Source organism: Ornithorhynchus anatinus, chromosome 2 (assembly GCF_004115215.2).
Source record: "Ornithorhynchus anatinus isolate Pmale09 chromosome 2, mOrnAna1.pri.v4, whole genome shotgun sequence".
NCBI lineage: Eukaryota > Metazoa > Chordata > Mammalia > Monotremata > Ornithorhynchidae > Ornithorhynchus > Ornithorhynchus anatinus.
The window spans coordinates 6,867,060-6,883,669 of NC_041729.1; the positions used below are offsets into that span (position 1 = coordinate 6,867,060).

At 50.7% G+C, this 16,610-nt stretch overlaps 1 protein-coding gene across 1 annotated transcript in view; it reads right to left on the reverse strand.

Annotated features, from left to right (window-relative positions):
* Nucleotides 1-16,610, reverse strand: part of POLE (DNA polymerase epsilon, catalytic subunit) — a 63,122-nt gene that overhangs the window by 18,237 nt on the left and 28,275 nt on the right. The window contains exons 17-35 of the mRNA XM_029058394.2: nt 15,985-16,113; nt 15,792-15,894; nt 15,532-15,678; nt 14,884-15,029; nt 11,574-11,722; nt 10,696-10,788; nt 9,580-9,724; nt 9,107-9,264; nt 7,479-7,674; nt 7,172-7,386; nt 6,381-6,483; nt 5,510-5,590; nt 5,288-5,410; nt 4,435-4,647; nt 3,361-3,570; nt 2,347-2,490; nt 1,956-2,096; nt 1,094-1,247; nt 729-835 (exon numbers count right to left, since the gene is read on the reverse strand). Of these exons, the coding sequence (XP_028914227.1) occupies nt 729-835; nt 1,094-1,247; nt 1,956-2,096; nt 2,347-2,490; nt 3,361-3,570; nt 4,435-4,647; nt 5,288-5,410; nt 5,510-5,590; nt 6,381-6,483; nt 7,172-7,386; nt 7,479-7,674; nt 9,107-9,264; nt 9,580-9,724; nt 10,696-10,788; nt 11,574-11,722; nt 14,884-15,029; nt 15,532-15,678; nt 15,792-15,894; nt 15,985-16,113 (2,757 nt within the window). The remainder of the gene's footprint in view (nt 1-728; nt 836-1,093; nt 1,248-1,955; nt 2,097-2,346; nt 2,491-3,360; nt 3,571-4,434; nt 4,648-5,287; nt 5,411-5,509; nt 5,591-6,380; nt 6,484-7,171; nt 7,387-7,478; nt 7,675-9,106; nt 9,265-9,579; nt 9,725-10,695; nt 10,789-11,573; nt 11,723-14,883; nt 15,030-15,531; nt 15,679-15,791; nt 15,895-15,984; nt 16,114-16,610) is intronic.

Here is a 16,610-nt window from a genome sequence, read left to right on the forward strand (position 1 = left end):
CGCTTAACAGATACCATCATCATCATTATTATTATTATAATTTCGAAGAAACCTCAGGAGAAATGGGTGGTTGCGGGGGCGGTGTAGAGGGGAAGCCCTTCCGAGGGCCGACTAGGAGGGTGGGAAGACCCGGCTGGGAGCCGCCTACAAAGAAGCTCCCTGGAGGCTACCTTCAGCTATTGGTTCCCTTGTTGATCCACCAATCGATCGATCAGTTGATGGTATTTAAGCGATTACTAGATGCCAGGACTGTACTAAGTACTTGGAAAAGTACAATACAATTGAGCTGGAAGAGCCGTTCCCTGCACTCAAAGAGCTGCCAGTCTAGAGGGGGAGATACATTAAAAAAAAACTACAGAGATGCACTGCATAATAACAATAATAATTGTAGTATTTGTTAAACGCTTACTATGTGCCAGGCACTGAACTAAGGGCTAGGGTGGGTTCAAGCAAATTCAGTTGGACACAATCCCTGTCCCACGTGGGGCTCCCGGTCTCAATTCTCATTTTACAGATGAGGTAACTGAGGCCCAGAAAAGTGAAGCGACTTGCCCAGGGCCACACAGCAGATGAGTGGCGGAACCGGGATTAGAATCCATGACCTTTTGACTTCCAGGCCCGTGCTCTATCCAGTACACCAAGTTGCTTCTCTGTGCTGTTCTGCGAGAACCTCACCATTCCCAACGCGCCCCTCTCCCCATGCTCTCTCAGGGTCCCCGGCCCCTTACCGTGTCCAGCACAAACACGGAGGCTTTGCGCTGGGAAGGGATGAAGAGGCCGAAGAGCGCCTTGCTGCCCTGGGAGTGGTGGTACAGATAGATGTGCCGGATGCTCCCTGAGGAACACACGAGAACAATCCGTCAGTCAGTCAGTCCGTCCCGAGGGTGGGTCGGGCCCGCTGGGCCGGGGCGGCAGGGTTGCCTCATTCATTCAATAGTATTCAATAGTATTTATTGAGTGCTTACTATGTGCAGAGCACTGTACTAAGCGCTTGGAATGTACAAGTCGCCCTGCCCTTTGATGGGCTTACAGTCTAATCGACGGGTTTACAGTCTAATCGACGGGCTTACAGTCTAATCTAGCCAGATCCTACCTGGCTCCAGGTAGCTGAACTGAGCCAAGGAGCGCATCTCCAAGTGCTCCAGCTCGAAGGTCTCGGCTTCCCGGCCCATGAGGTGCTTCGCCAGCTGTCTGCTGACCATGCATACGCAGCCCAGTTGGACCAGGGCCCGCTGCAGCAGGGGCACCTGAGGGAGGAACCGAGACCGTTAGCTAGTTCTCGGCAGGGCAGGAAAACAGGCGCAGCCCACCCGCTCACAACTCAGTGCCGAGCCCTCTGCTATTGGGTCAACCCTCTAGTGGAAAACAGTAATAAGAACAATAATAATAGTAATAATGATAATTGTATCTGTTAAGCGCTTACTATGTGCCGGGCACTGAACTAAGAGCTGGGGTGGATACAGTCACCGCCCCATCGGACTCCCAATCTCAGTCTTTACTTCACAGATGAGGTAAATGAGGCACAGAAAAGTTAAGTGACTTGCCCAAGGTCACACAGGAGACAAGAGGCGGTGACGGGATTAGAACCCAGGCCCGTATTCTAGCCATTGGGCCACGTGTAGAAAACTTTAAAGAGAACATCCTAGAGAAGCACATCCTGGGGCCCGGGATGCGGACGCGTCCATCTTCTCGGGGATGTTTTTCCTTCAGGCGCGCAGAGGGGATGGGGGAAACCCATCACTGCTAACCGTCAACAGTTGGAGCCAGGACAGCGAGCGGGCCCGTCTCCCCAAAGTGAAAGCCAGAGCAAAGGCCTGTGGGGAGGATCACCAAGTCCCCAGTCCCTTCTCTGCGCTCTGCAGACAGGCTCTTCTCCCTTGCGGAAAGGAATCTCTCCGAGTCCCTCTGCGGGCTCAGGGTGGGGTCAGGGCTAGAACCTGGGCCCGGGGCGTTACCTGGGTTTCATACACGCCCTCGATGTCCGGGGCGGACAGGTCAGCGTTGATCTCGTTGATGTGCTCCTGGTACATGTCCTCGGGCACCGAGTACTCGTACAGGTGATAGACCACGTTGGAGCGAGGCAGGATTCGGTTTACCTGGGGGCGAGAGCAGGATGGATTCAGACAGGGGGGTACCACACCCACTCCGAGAACGGGCAAACGATTCCAGGACCTTGTGGTCCCGGAGCAAAAGATGGCCACGATCCAGGGATTACCGAACCCCAAAAAAGACACCTGATTCAGAAAACTAGCCAACCACCCACCCATCCCCCGTCTTCGTTCCCTTCATCTCCCGTCCTTCCCTCTAGACCAGGCGGAACCAAGGGGCAGTGCTCTCTCCCCACACCTTCCGGAAGGTCGCTCCCTCCTCTGCCTTGGCTACCCGCTGGTTCACGTAGAAGACCCGGGGGACGCTCAGCTTGATGCAGTGGAGGTCGGTGGCGATGACGGCCCACAGCCTGAAAAGGCCTGGCTGGCTGGTCTCGCTGATCTGTGGGAGGGACAAGACGAAACCCCCGGCAGTGAAGGGCCCAGTTTTGTCCTCAGTTCCCAACACCCTGAATCCCAGTTAAGAGGGAAGTTCCTGAAATCTGATTCCTGCCTTTCTTCCTTTCTGCCCACTCGAGCTTGGGGTTCCCACCTGCTTCTCAGTCTGGCCCCTTCATCTAGGCTTACCTTTCTCTGCTTGTCAGCTTCACTGCCCTCGGGGACCTCCCTGGGACCAGAAAGACAGTAACTCCTTGGTGCTGTTACCTGCTTGCCCACCCTCCCCCCTTTCTGGGTATCTGTTAAGTGCTTACTATGGGCCAGGCACTATACTAAGCACCAGGGCACATACGAGCTAATCAGTTTGGACATATTCCATGTCTCACACGAGGCTCGCAGTCTTCACCCTGTTTTTTTACAGGTGAGAGAACTGAGGTAGATAAATGACTTGCTAAAGGTCACACAGCAGACAAGTGGCAGAGCTGGGATTAGAATCCAGATCCTCTGACTCCCAGGCCCATGTTCTTTCCGCTAGGCCAAGCTGCTTCTCTTTACTCCCAGTCAACCAGTCCTATTTATTGAGTGCTTACTACATGCACAGCACTGTACTAGGCCCTTGGGAGAGTACAATACAACAGAATTAGCAGACTCGATCCTTGCCCACAGTGAGCTTACCATCTAGAGGGGAAGATGGACATTAATACGAACAAATAACCAATTTATAATACATAATTTAAAGATATGAACATGAGTGCTGTGGGGCTGAGGGAGGGGGTGAGAATATCAAGTGTCCAAAGTGTGCAAGAGAAAGGCCTAGAGACACGGGCTCTCCCTTCCCTTTGTCCTTCCCTCCCTCCCTTGCGGCGTCCCCCACCTGTACAATCTGCCAAGGTAAATCCAGGATGCTGCGGGCGGTCCGGCGCAAGAAGCTGCCCAGGCCGGTAGAAGGTCCGTCCCTGATCACCCCGCCGCCCGCTGCAGCTTCTCCCGCCTGCAGACGTCGTCTCTTCCTGCGCTCCTGCCGCTGGCGGGCCTGCAGCTCCCACTTCTTCTTGTGGAACCTGAGCCACACTAACCGCTCCTCCTGCAAAGAGAGAGGCAGAGAGATAGAGACAGAGAGAGAGAATGAATGAACAGAGAACGCACACTCGGGAAAACCCGGGGTCGGGGGTGGAAGGAAGAAGGAATGGGAACACAAGAATAGAGCCACAGAAGACAATTCAAAATAATATTTGTTTACTATGTAGGCTTTACTAGGTACCAGGCTACTGTACTAAGCGCTGAGGTGGATACAAGCAAATTGGGTTGGACAGTCCCTGCCCCACATGGAACTCAGTCTTAATCCCCATTTTACAGAGAAATCAAGTGACTTGCCCAAGGTCATACAGGAGTCAAGAGGTGGAGCTGGGATTAGAAACCCATGACCTAGGCAGACTAGTAGAAGAGGGAAATCCCACCCCCTCATTCCAGATGTCCGGAATGCCAGTCTCTGGGAGAGGTAAGAAGGCCCGTCATTTCCCTGCCGCGCCCCTTGGGAAAGGCTTCCCGGGAAGCTCCCTGCTACTGGGTCAAGCCAAAGTGCCAAGTCTGGCCTGGGTCCTGTGGACCCTCCCCTCCCCAGCCCTGGCGGGAGCAGTTTGGCTCAGGCAGCTCTGGACCCCAGAGTCAGTCACTTATTGAGCGCCTACTCTGTGCAGAGCACTGTAGTAAGCACTTGGGAGAGCATGATAAAACAAAAAACAGAAACATTCACTGCCCACAATGGGGTTACAGTCTAGAGTCTGGGGTCTGGATCCCATCCTGGGGTCGAGGCAGCCCGTCCCACCTTTATTTAATCGTACTGAGTGCTTACTGGGTGCAGAGCACCGTGTCAAGCGACTGGGAGAGCGCAATACAGCAATAAACAGACACATTTCCTGCCCGCAACGGGCAGCTTCGCCCGCCTTACTTTGGTGGTGCCGAGAGGCGGCGGTTGTCCCAGGATCTCCCGCCAGGACTGGGTGAGCTCCAGGTCCTGAGACTCCTCCTGGCTCTCCACAGGGACCCGTTTCCGTTTCGTGGCGACGGGCACTGCGGCCGGCTGGATTTTGGCCAGCCCGAAGTCCTCCATATCCGGAGTCTCCCGGCCCTGGCTACCCTCTGTGGGTTGGTTGGCAGTGACCTGGAAGTTGAGGGTCAGGAGATGATGATTATAATAATGATAATGGTATTTGTTAAGCACTTACTATGTGCCAAGCACTGTACTAAGTGTTAGGAAAGGTTCATTCGATTGTATTTATTGAGCGCTTGCTGCATGCAGAGCACTGTGCTAAGTGCTTGAAAAGCTCAATTCAGCAATAAAGACAATCCCTGCCCACACTGGGCTTACAATCTAGAACGGAAGAGAGAGAAAAACAAAACAAGTTAATAGGCGTCAGTATAAATAAATAGAATTATAGATACACACTCATTAGACTGTAAGCCCGTCAATGGGCAGGGACTGTCTCTATCTGTTGCCGATTTGTACATTCCAAGCGCTTAGTACAGTATTCTGCACATAGTAAGCGCTCAATAAATACTATTGAATGAATGAATGAATCAAAACAAGGTGAGAGAAGATCGGGGAAGGCTTCCTGGAGGAGATGTAATTTTAGTGGGTCCTTGAAGATGGGGACAGTAATTAGAAGTAGCATGGCTCAGTAGATAGATATTGGGCCTGGGAGTCAGAAGGACTTGGGTTCTAATTCTGGCACCGCCACATGAAAGGTACAAGACCATCAGATGGGACTCGGCTGCTGTTCTGAGAGGCCAGCCCCGCTTACCTGTCGTTTGCCCTCGCTGACGAACAGCTCGCTGATCTTCTTCTGCTTGTATACGTCGTTCTTCTCCAGCAGTTTCTTGTGCAGCCAGTCAGGGTGTCGGACCCGGGGCACGGGGTTCTTCACCTGCGGAGAGATCGTCAGTGACGGGGAGGGACGGGCGACCCGGCCGTCCTCCGCCCAGCCCGGCCCTCCCGGCTTCCAGGGCCGGCCCGACCCCCTCACCTGCTGCAGCGCCGCCGGGATGGTGATGATTTTCTGGATGGCGCTGCCCAGTCGCTCAATGTAGTAGTCCCAATCCAGGATCTGGGAGAGAAGGGGGTTCAGAGAACAGACAGAGGGTTCCCAGACCGGCGAGCCTCCCATCAGAGAACAAACGTTTCCCCCGGCCAGCCTGAGTCAGGGTCGGCCCTGAGATTCCTCAGGGCATTAACCTCGTCTTGCTAATAATAATAATAATAGTATTTGTTAAGCTTTACGTTTCAGGCTTCCTACTAAGCGCAGAGGTGGATACAAGCAAATCAGGTGGGACACGGTCCCTGTCCTCATAGGGCTTCAAGTCTCAACCCCCATTTTACGGTTGAGGTAACTGAGGCCCAGAGAAGTGAAGTGAATTGCCTAAGGTCACACAGCAGACAAGTGGTGGAGCGGGGATTAGAACCCACGACCTCCTGACTCCCAGACCCTTGCTCTATCCATCAGGCCAGGCTGCTTCTCTGGCCCCCAGAACCAAAAGGAGAACCGCTTTGTTAGGCTCTCTCAGCTCCAGCAGGTCCCGACAAAGAAAGAGCCTCAGGCGGCAGGCTCTTGAGAAGCAGCCTGGCCTAGTGGAAAGTGCCCGAGTCAGAGGACCTGATTCCAAATCTCAGCTCCACCGTGTGCCTGCTATGTGACCTTAGGTATGTCACTTAACTTCTTTTTGCTTCAGTTCCCTTACCTGTAAAATGGGGATTAAGACTGTGAGCTCTATGAGAGACAGGGTTTGTGTCCCACCCAATTCATCTTGTATCTATCCTAGCACTTTGTAGAGTGCCTGGCTCCTAAAAAATAAACAATCAAAAAACAAAACAAAAACAAAAGTATTTTCGTCACTTACCGTCCGAATGTCAAAGTCCTGCAGGGAGGGGCTCTTGAGCCATTTCCGAAGGAAGTGTTTTCTCACTGTGGGCTCTGCTTGGAAAATGGCCAGCGGGACGGCCCTGGAGGAGACAAGGTAGAACTTGGCCCTCGCTAATACTCCCTAGAACTAGCTCCTCCTTTCTCTCTTCCGACTGAGGCCAGGATAGACTCCGTCTGTCACTCCTGGGGAAACGCTTTTCCGCAAGCTGGGCAAACCGACCGACAGACATTCGCCCAGCAAGACCCTCCCCTCCAACAGACTCCTCCTCTCACCCAGGTGGGTAAGAGTCTCTCAATCTGTCCACACTCAGGTCTCTTCACTTCCCCCCGCTCTGGAGGCACACCACTTCTCTAATGCTAACCTTCTCACTCTACCTCCATCTTGCCCATCTCCCCTTCAACCTCTCGCCCGTGTCCCACCTCTAGCCTGGAACGCCCTCCCTCCTCAAATCTGACAGACGATTACTCTCTCCCACTATTCCAAGAGGCCTTCCTTGACTTTGCCCTGTTTTACTCTTCTTCCATTCTCTTCTGGCTCCCCCTGACTGGCTCTGTTTATTCATCCCCCATCCCAGTTCCACAGCACTTATGTCCATACCTGTCATTTATTTATTTCTATTCATGTGTGTCTCCCCCTCTAGACCTGAAACTCGTTGTGGGCAGGGAAGGTGTCCGTGATACTGTCCCCTCCCAAGCGCTCAGTACAATGCTCTGCGCCCAGTAAACACTCAATAAATAAGATTGACTGACTGACCGAAAGCCGGTTACCTCTCTGTGACCGGAGACCCCTCGGGCTTCCGGGAGATGATGAAGCGACAGCTCAGCCCAGCGTCCTTGACCATCTGATCCCCCAAAAACTCGGCCAGCCGCTTGGCCGTGCTGATGGAGGTCGACTTCTGCTCCCCGTAGTCCTCCAGTTTCCGAGACATGGAGCGATTCTCAGAGATCAGCTCAAACAGCTCCGAGTCGGGCATGTTGGCCGCCTACCGGGGGCAACGGGGACGGTGAGCGGCGAGTTGTTCCAGGACCGGCCTGCGCCGGAGCTGTCCCACCTCGGTGCCAGGGGCACACCCACCTTGCTGTACAGCACATCCAGCCAGTAGTCAGCCACCTTGGCGACGGAACTGTACACCTCCTCCAGGGTGCTGCCCTTCAGGAAGGCCTCGAACACCGAGGACTGGAAGATCTTAATCAGCTGCAGTTCTCCGCGCCGCTTCACCTCAAAGCCTTTCAGCTCAGCCAGGGAGCCATCTTCGTTGAACACGGCGTACCTGAACGGAAATCCAGTGGTGTTCCCTGAAAGGGGGCAGCGGATGCCCCCTTTCCCTCTGCCCTCGGCGGGGCTGCCATCCCTTCCGCAGTTCTCGCCTGCTGTCCCTCAGCAAGGGGGAGGGGCCATCGAAGACCTCTTGGCTCTTGCAGGAGCAGCCCAGAGTGTCGTCTCCAAATGACGGTTCCCCTTCCACAGCCGAGTCCGTGTCGATTAGGAAGGCAGAGAAAGAGCAGCAAAACCCATGAGGAAACGGGGCCCCCATATCTAAAGCCCACCTCCTTCCATTCATTCCCAATCCAAGTCAGAGAGACCTCTAGCATTTATGTATCCATTCATTCAATAGTATTTATTGAGCGCTTACTATGTGCAGAGCACTGTACTAAGCGCTTGGAATGTACAAATCGGCAACAGATAGAGACAGTCCCTGCCCTTTGACGGGCTTACAGTCTAATCGGGGGAGAAAGGCAAACAAGAACAATGGCAATAAATAAAGTCAAGGGGAAGAACATCTCATAAAAACAATGGCAAATAAATAGAATCAGGGTGATGTACATCTCATTAAACAAAATAAATAGGGTGATGAAGATATATACAGTTGTAAGTACTTATAATCATCCTCAGCACATATGTATTCAATTGTTCATTCCATTATTTACTTTCAGTGCTCAGTTTATAAATGCTCTTTTGTCTGCCAAGCCACTAGAGTGTCAGCTCCCTGTGAGGGGAATGTGTCACTTGCTCGTTTTGCCTATGCACTACAGCAGGTTGGCACTCAAAAGATAGTTGGTCTAGTCCTGTGCTGAGGCTTTGGCTTCGGTCAGCATCAGAATTTCCTATCTCATTTTGGGAGAGGATTTGGGTCCCTTGGTCTTTTCCCTTTATTTATCCCCAAAGGAGACACTACATAAGCAAAGAGTCCAAGACGAGTCTACTGTGCGACTCTGAGCAAGTCACATCACTTCTCTGGGCCTCAGTTACCTCATCTTTCATTCATTCAATAGTATTTATTGAGTGCTTACTATGTGCAGAGCACTGTACTGAGCGCTTGGAATGTACAAATCGGTAACAGATTTGTAAAATTACCCTATTTATTTTGTTAATGAAATGTACATCACCTTGATTCTATTTATTTGCTATTGTTTTAATGAGATGTTCATCCCCTTGATTCTATTTATTGCTATTGTTCTTGTCTGTCAGTCTCCTCCGATTAGACTGTAAGCCCGTCAAAGGACAAGGACTGTCTCTATCTGTTACCAATTTGTATATTCCAAGCGCTTAGTACAGTGCTCTGCACATAGTAAGCGCTCAATAAATACTATTGAATGAATAAAATGGGGATCAACGTTGTGAGCCCCATGTGGGACAGGGGCTGTGTCCAATCTGATTAGCGTCTATCTACCTCAGTGCTTTGAAAAAAAAAAAAAGATTACCTTTTTTTCAATTTCTTTCCTTCCTCCTTGGAAGCTGGGAGGATCATGGCCAAATAGGGTCCATCCACTTCAAAAAAGATGCTGTTCTCCGAGCGGGTGACGTAGGTGAGCGAGGCCGGGTCGGCGAGCTCCTGGTACTGATCGTTGGTGAAGCCTTCCTGTGGGCATGGAGGCAAGACCTTGGCTCTACTCACTGACCTTGGATAGCTATGTGGGTGCTCAGGGGAAAGGAAGTGGGCTGACCACACCGCTGTCGTGGACAGAGCCCTCCTCTTGGTGCACGGAAAGAGCACAGGCTTTTATCCCAGCTCTGCAAGTCAGGGGATACCATCGAGGGTGAAGTCTTTTGGCTGGACAAACCACGTCGGGTAGTCTGCAAGGTGGACAGGCCCAGCTCGTTGTGGGCCGGGACCGTGTCTGTTTATTGAAAATACTGTACTCTCCCAAGCGCTCCAGACTTCACCTTAACTCACCTTCACCATGATATTCAACATGGCCCCAGGATAGGAGATGGTCACCTTGGGCTTCTTCGCGTTGGTTGACTTGATGACAAAGTTTTCCGGAAAGCTGTTGGGTAGGACGCACCAGATGCCATCTGTGTCCAACTCCAGGGGTCTCCTGTGAGAGGATTGGAGCGCTGAGGACATAGCAAGGGAGGCAGGAAAGGAGAGGGGCAAGGAGGGAGGGAGGGGGAGAAGACTACATTCACAGTGGGGCAAAATCTCAGCTCATCTCAGAATCTAACCAAGTTCCTAGTGAACACTTCAAAGAATGAAGTACAGACGAATTCCCGCTCCACTTGATTCTTTATTTTTCAGGACTGTCAATAGAGCACTGAATCAATCCATCAGTGGTACTTACTGTGGGCAGAGCACTGTACTAAGCGCTTGGAGAAGCAGTGTGGCCTAGTGGAAAGAGCACGAGCCTGGGAGTCTGAAGTTCTGGGTTCTAAGCTCCGCTCTGCTACTCGTCTGCTGTTTGACCTTGGGCAAGTCACGTAAGGTCTCTGTGCCTCACTTCCCTTACCTGCAAAATGGGGATTCAATCCTGTTCCCCCTCTTACGTAGACTGTGAGCTTTCTGTGGGACTTGATGATCTCTCTATCCTAGCGCTTAGTACAGTGCTTGGCACAGAGTAAGCCCATAACAAATACTACATTTATTATTATAATAATACAATTAAGCTGGTAGATATGCTCCCAGTCCACATCGGAGTTTAGGATCCAGAGGGGGAGACAGACAATAAATACATAATTTAAAGATATGCACAAAAGTATCATGGGGCTGAGGGTGGGGTGAAAACTAAATATCCAAAGGGTACAGATCCAAATGCATAGACAAGAGGGAGAGGGATATGGGGAAAAGAGGGCTTAATCGGGGAAGGCTTCTTGGAGGAGATGTGACCTTAGCAATACTTTGGAGGTGGGGAGAGTGGTGGTCTGGCATATATGGAGGCAGAGGGAGTTCCGGGCCAAGAAGGAGGATGCGGGAAAAGAGTGATGTTGGATGATGATGATGAAAACCCTCTCTGGCCCCCATCGGCATCCCCCTGCCTTTGAGCAGTGCGGAGAGCCCGCCTCCACCACTCACCCAATCTGCTCAATCAGCTCCCGGGCTTGTGTGATGATATTGGCTCCTGTGAAGCAGACGATCCCTGCCATTTCCATGGAGTACCAGCGAGCCCTGAAGAGGAGACAGTTGCCCAACTGAGAGCCAGGCCCCACTCCTGATCCCTGGGGGCCAGGAGAGGACAACGTCAACTCAAACAGGGAAGGAGAAGAGACGTCAAATGTCACTTCACTTCTCTCCCTGGCTTCAGTGCTGCCTTTGCAAGGAGTGAGAATCACGGAGAACAGAGAGAGAGAGTGGGGGGAGAGAGAGGGAGAGAGGCGGGAAAGAGGGAGTGAGTCAGGGAGAGGGGGAGAGAGGCCGAGAGAGGGAGGGAGGGAGGAAGGAAGGATTTTTCTTGAAACGATTAAGGAGATACTCTAAACACCATCTTCACCTGAAACCATCCTCTGGGAAATTTACATCTTTGCTCTATTCTGTGCAAGGGGAGGGCAGGAGGGCAAGGAAGTAGATTAGCAATCAATCAGAGGCATTTATTGAGCGCTTACTGCGCGCAGGGCACCGTACTAAACACTTGGGAGAGTACGAAACAACAGAGTTGGTAGATACGTTCAATGTCCACAAGGAGCTTAATGTCTAGAGGGAGAAACAGACAGTTAAATAAATTATAGATATGGATGTAAATGCTGTGGGGCTAAGGGTGGGGTGAATATCAAGTATTTAAAGGAGCCAGATCCTCAAATGCCTCAGCGGGAAAAAGCAGCCAGGGGAATTCTCCCTCTGGTCCCTGGGGTGGGTAACTGTTCTCTGGTCCCTGGGGCGAATACAGTGCTCTGCACACAGTAAGCGCTCAGTAAATACGACCGAATGAATAACTGCAGGCAGGTCCACATACTCACCCTTTGCGCATGACATAGCCATAAAAGGAGTTGAGGATACACTTGTGGGCCAGCTGCAGGGAGTCATACAAAATCTCCATGTTCTTACAGCGCTTCACTTCGGCTGCGTCTCCCACCTCTGTGGCTGCAGAGAGCTTTTTCTTCCACACCTTAGACACACGAGAGACAGATGCCATAAGCCTAGCCTTTCAAGTCTTTTTTTCTACATTAATGAACCACCGGGACGTCACCGAAAGGCAGGGACCGGCCAATCAAGGAGCACGTTTGCATTTTTTTTTTAAATAGTATTTTGCTGAGCTCTTGCTGTACGCCAAACCCCAAACTAAGAGCTGGGATAGACACAAGATATACATATTGGACACGGTCCCTGTCCAACATGGGGCTGACAGTCTAAATAGGAGGGAGGATTTAATCCCCATTCTACAGATTAGGAAACTGAGACCCAGAAAAATGAAGTGACTGGATCAAGGTCACACAGCAGGCAAGAGGCAGAGTTGGGATCAGAAGCCAGGTCCTCTGAGTCCCAGGCCCGTGCTCTTTCTACTAAGCCACACTGTCCTCTGCTACTTTTTGGGAATGTAAGCTTCTTGTGGGAGAGGAATGTGTCTTGGGTTTCTAAGATACTGTCCCAAACCCTTAGAACAGTGCCCTGCACCTTTTAGACACCCAACAAGTACTATGACTGCTACTCCTAGACAACCTCTCCCTCTAGAATGTAAGCTCCTTGAACACACGAATAGTGTTTACCGTCTCTGTTAATATCATACCTTCCCAAGCCCTTAGTACAATGCTCTGCACTCAGTAAGTGGCCAATAAATACCACTGGCTGATTAACTGTCAATGTGAGTAAAGAGTCTGCTACAATGACACTGCCTTGAACTTGAATAGTTCTTTTATTTTCCAAAGCTCTTTCAGAATAACCATCTCATTTGTTCTCACAACGGGAGGGCAAGGTATTATTCCTACTATATCCATTTCCCATTTGGGGAAACTGAGACCCAAAGGGATTAAGTACCTATGGACTCAAGTGGGTTGGGAGGACTGGAATTCAGCCCCACACCACTTACATACAGATCTATATATTATTTATTTATATTAATGTCTTTCTCCCCATCTAGACTTTAAGCCCGTTGTGGGGAGGGAACATGTCTACCAACTCGGTTGCACTGTAATCTCCCAAGCACTTAGTACAGGGCTCTGCACACAGTAAGCATTCAATAAATAACACCGATTGACTGAAGGCAGACTTAATGTTGGTGAAATCCCATTCTTTCAAGTGCTTAGTACTGTACTCCGATTGATTCTGACTCTGCATTCAGTGCTCTTTCCCTAGACCACAGTTCCGATTATTATAAATTGAACCCCATTAAGACACTGCAATATGACTCCTCAAGTCTTTACGTCAGAGTGCAGGAACTACAAAGGCATCTTACTGAGAAATCCCCAATGGAGATTCAGTACAGCTCCCAAAGACCTCAAATCTAGAAGCACACTTGGTCACCGGTGCTAAGATACCCCACAGCTCTGCACATAGTAAGCGCTCAATAAATACGATCGAATGAGTGAATGAATGCTTGGAGATTTGGATGAGGTGGAGATGAGACACCTCACACCACAAAGTCCATTCACACTCCAAAAGCTAAAAGCCTCAGGTTCCTCACCGGCGATAGGAGATTCAAAACCTTGTTCTCCCTCCGACAGACTGTGGACAGGGACTGCTTCTGACCTCCTGATCGTGAATCCACTCTGGTACTTAGTACAGCGCTTGTTAATAGTAAATGCTTTAACAAATACCGCAACTATTAGTGGAATCATTATTACTGTTGTTATTGTTATTACTGTTAAAAGGTCAAGAAGAAAATCTCCCCAAAAGGGATTTCCCAACCCATCCTTTGCCATTTCCGCATAGCGTCCAGGCAATCGGGATCTTCAATTCTCACCTGACGTTTACTGTACTCTCCCAAACGCTCAGTGTAGTGTGCTGCACACAGAAAGCCCTCAATAAATACCACTGATGAGGACGATGATGACTGAACTCAATGATCCATTAAGGTTGAAACTAAAATCAATCAAGGGTATTTACTGAGTGCTTATTGTGTGCAGAGCACTGCACTATACACTTGGGAGAGGACAGTACAATAGATCTGGTAGACATGATCTCTGCCCAAGGAGCGTTACAGATAGGGGGAATGGCAGGATATAAGGATACGTATATTAGACCTAAGGGTCTGAGAGTGGGGTGAATATCGCCCTCTCGAGTGTAAGCTCCTCATGGGCAGGGAATGTGTCTGTTTATTGTTGTACTCTCTCAAGTGCTTAGTGCAAAGTAAGCCTCAGTATATATAATGGTAATAATAATAATAATGTTGGTATTTGTTAAGCGCTACTTTGTGCCAAGCACTGTTCTAAGCGCTGGGATAGACACAAGGTAATTAGGTTGTTCCACATGAGGCTCACAGTCTTAATCCCCATTTTACAGATGAGGGAACTGAGGCACCGAGAAGTGAAGTGACTTGCCCAAAGTCACACAGCTGACATGTGGCGGAGCCGGGATTCGAACCTATGTCCTCTGACTCCTAAGCCCGTGCTCTTTCCACTGAGTCACCTTGCTTCATATATGACTGAATGAATGAATGAGGTGTTTCATGGGTACAAATCCAAGCGCAAAGGCGACGCCGAAGGGAGCGGGTACTGGGGAATGGAGGGCTAAGTTGAGGAAGGCCTCATGGAGGAGATGGGATTTTAGGAGGCTTTTGAAGGTGGGGATAGTGGTGGTCTGTCACACAGGATCAGTCAGTCAATCATATTTATTCAGTGCTTGCTGTGGGCAAAACACTCTATTAACATCTTGGGAGAGTATAACATAATAACACAGACACATTACCGGCCTACAACAAGCTAACAGTCTAGAGGGGGAGAAAGATGTCAATACAGACAATGAATAGTAATGAATGAATAATAATAATCAATAATTATGGTATTTGTTTATTGTATTATTCTATTTGTTTAGCTCTTATTGTGTGCCAGGCGCTGTACTAAGAGCTGGGGTGGATACAAGCAGTCCCTGTCCCACATGGGGCTCACACTGTCAATCCCCATTTTACGGAGGAGGGAACTGAAGCCCAGAGAAGTGAAGTGACTCATCCAAGGTCACCCTTCAGCCATGTGGTGGGGCCAGGATTAGAAGCCTTGACCTTCTGGCCTCCCAGGTCTGTGTTCTATCCACGACACCGGGCTGCTTCTCAATAAACAAATGGCAGCTATGTCCAGGTCATCCAGCCCGGATCGGTCCCCTCCTCCTCCTACCTACCTTGTGAAGTCCCTTGAACTCATAGCGCCGGTCCCGGAAGGCTCGCACCGTGTCCACGTAGAAGGAGTTCTCCCTCTGGCAGATGGTGGTGAGGCGCTCCTCCACCTTCGTGATGTGGATCTTCTTGTAGGCTTTCCGGCAGTAATCTCAACGGGGCAGAGACAAAGGCGCAAGTTAGTAATTACAGTCCTAATCACGACTCTGGTCATAGTTGAGGGATGACTACGGGCCAAGTACGGGCAGAGCAGAGAGTCCCTGCCCCACAGAGGGGGCTCACAGTCTAAATGGGAGAGAGGAGAGCTCTTAAATACCAGGTTGGACCCAGTCCCTTCCCCACGTGGAGCTCAGTCTAAGTAGGAGGGAGAAAAGGCACCGACTCCCCATTTCACATAAGAAGAAACTGAGGCACAGAGAAGTACTCTGCACAATTGCTTGCTTCAGGTCCCGACAGCAGGGAGGGGAGAGAAGGAACAGGACCTTGTACTAACGGCTTGGGAGAGCATAACATAATAACAGACACATTTCCGGCCTACAATAAGCTAATAGTCTAGAGGGGGAGACAAATGTCAGTACAGACAATAAATAGTAATGAATGAATAATAATCAATAATTATGGTATTTGGTATTACACAGCTCTGGCCCACTCACCCGCCAACCGCTTCTTCTCGTACTTGGCCTGCTCCTCTCGGGACAGCTCATGAAACGCCCGGGCAGGTCGATCTGGAAACAGCGGGGGGAACTTCTCTGACTCCAGCTGCTGCTGGATCCGGTGATACTCACTTCGGCTGGCCGGCACTGAGGAGGGAGAGAGACGCGTGACGGAAGTGCCGAGGAGCCAAATTCTTTCCGGGGAACCGTCGGTTCCGTCTGTGCGCTTAACTGGTTGCCCCTGATCGAGCGACACTCACTGAACTCTCCTCTCCACTGCCAGGCCATCTTCCGCTGGCAGTTTGCCCCCGGCTTGTTAAAATCACAGGCGGCACACGTGGCTTCATCTACCATGGCAGACGGCTGGGAGAGACAGGGAGGAGCAGAGAGTTTGGGTGGGGTCAATTCCACGTCCGCTAGGAGAAGCTGGGGGTCCGGGAATCACCGTCTTACCTGCAGCCTGTTTGTGAGGATGATGTTGGGGTACATGGCCCCCACGTCCAGGTGGTAAATGAGGGGACACTCGATCCGGTTGGGTACTTCCTTCAGGGAAGTCAGCTTGGTTTTAATTTCATCACAAACCTACAAAGAAGAGCAATGAATGCGGGGTGCGCGGACATGATGATGATGATGGTGGTATTTGTTTAGCGTTTACTATGTGCCAAGCACTGTTCCAAGCACTGGGGTAGATACAAGGTAATCAGGTCATCCCACGTGGAGCTCGCAGTCTTAATCCCCATTTTACAGATGAGGTAACTGAGGTGCAGAGAAGTTAAGTGACTCGCCCAGAGTCACACAGCTGATAAGTGGCGGAGCTAGGATTAGAACCCACGACCTGTGATTCCCAAGCCTGAGCTCTTTCCACTAGGCCACGCTGCTCCCAGATATACACGGGCACCAACCCCCGCTCCACCCTGCCAAAAAACTAAACAGGAAGTAGTGATGTAGGCAGGGGAGAGGGCAGCCTGGACTTCCTTAAGGCGCCGTAGCTCATCCACAAGGTACCTCACCCTGCTCCCTTCTCAGGCAGCCAGAACTGATGAGCTGCGACTTGGATCTTAGAGGGCGAGGCAGGTTCG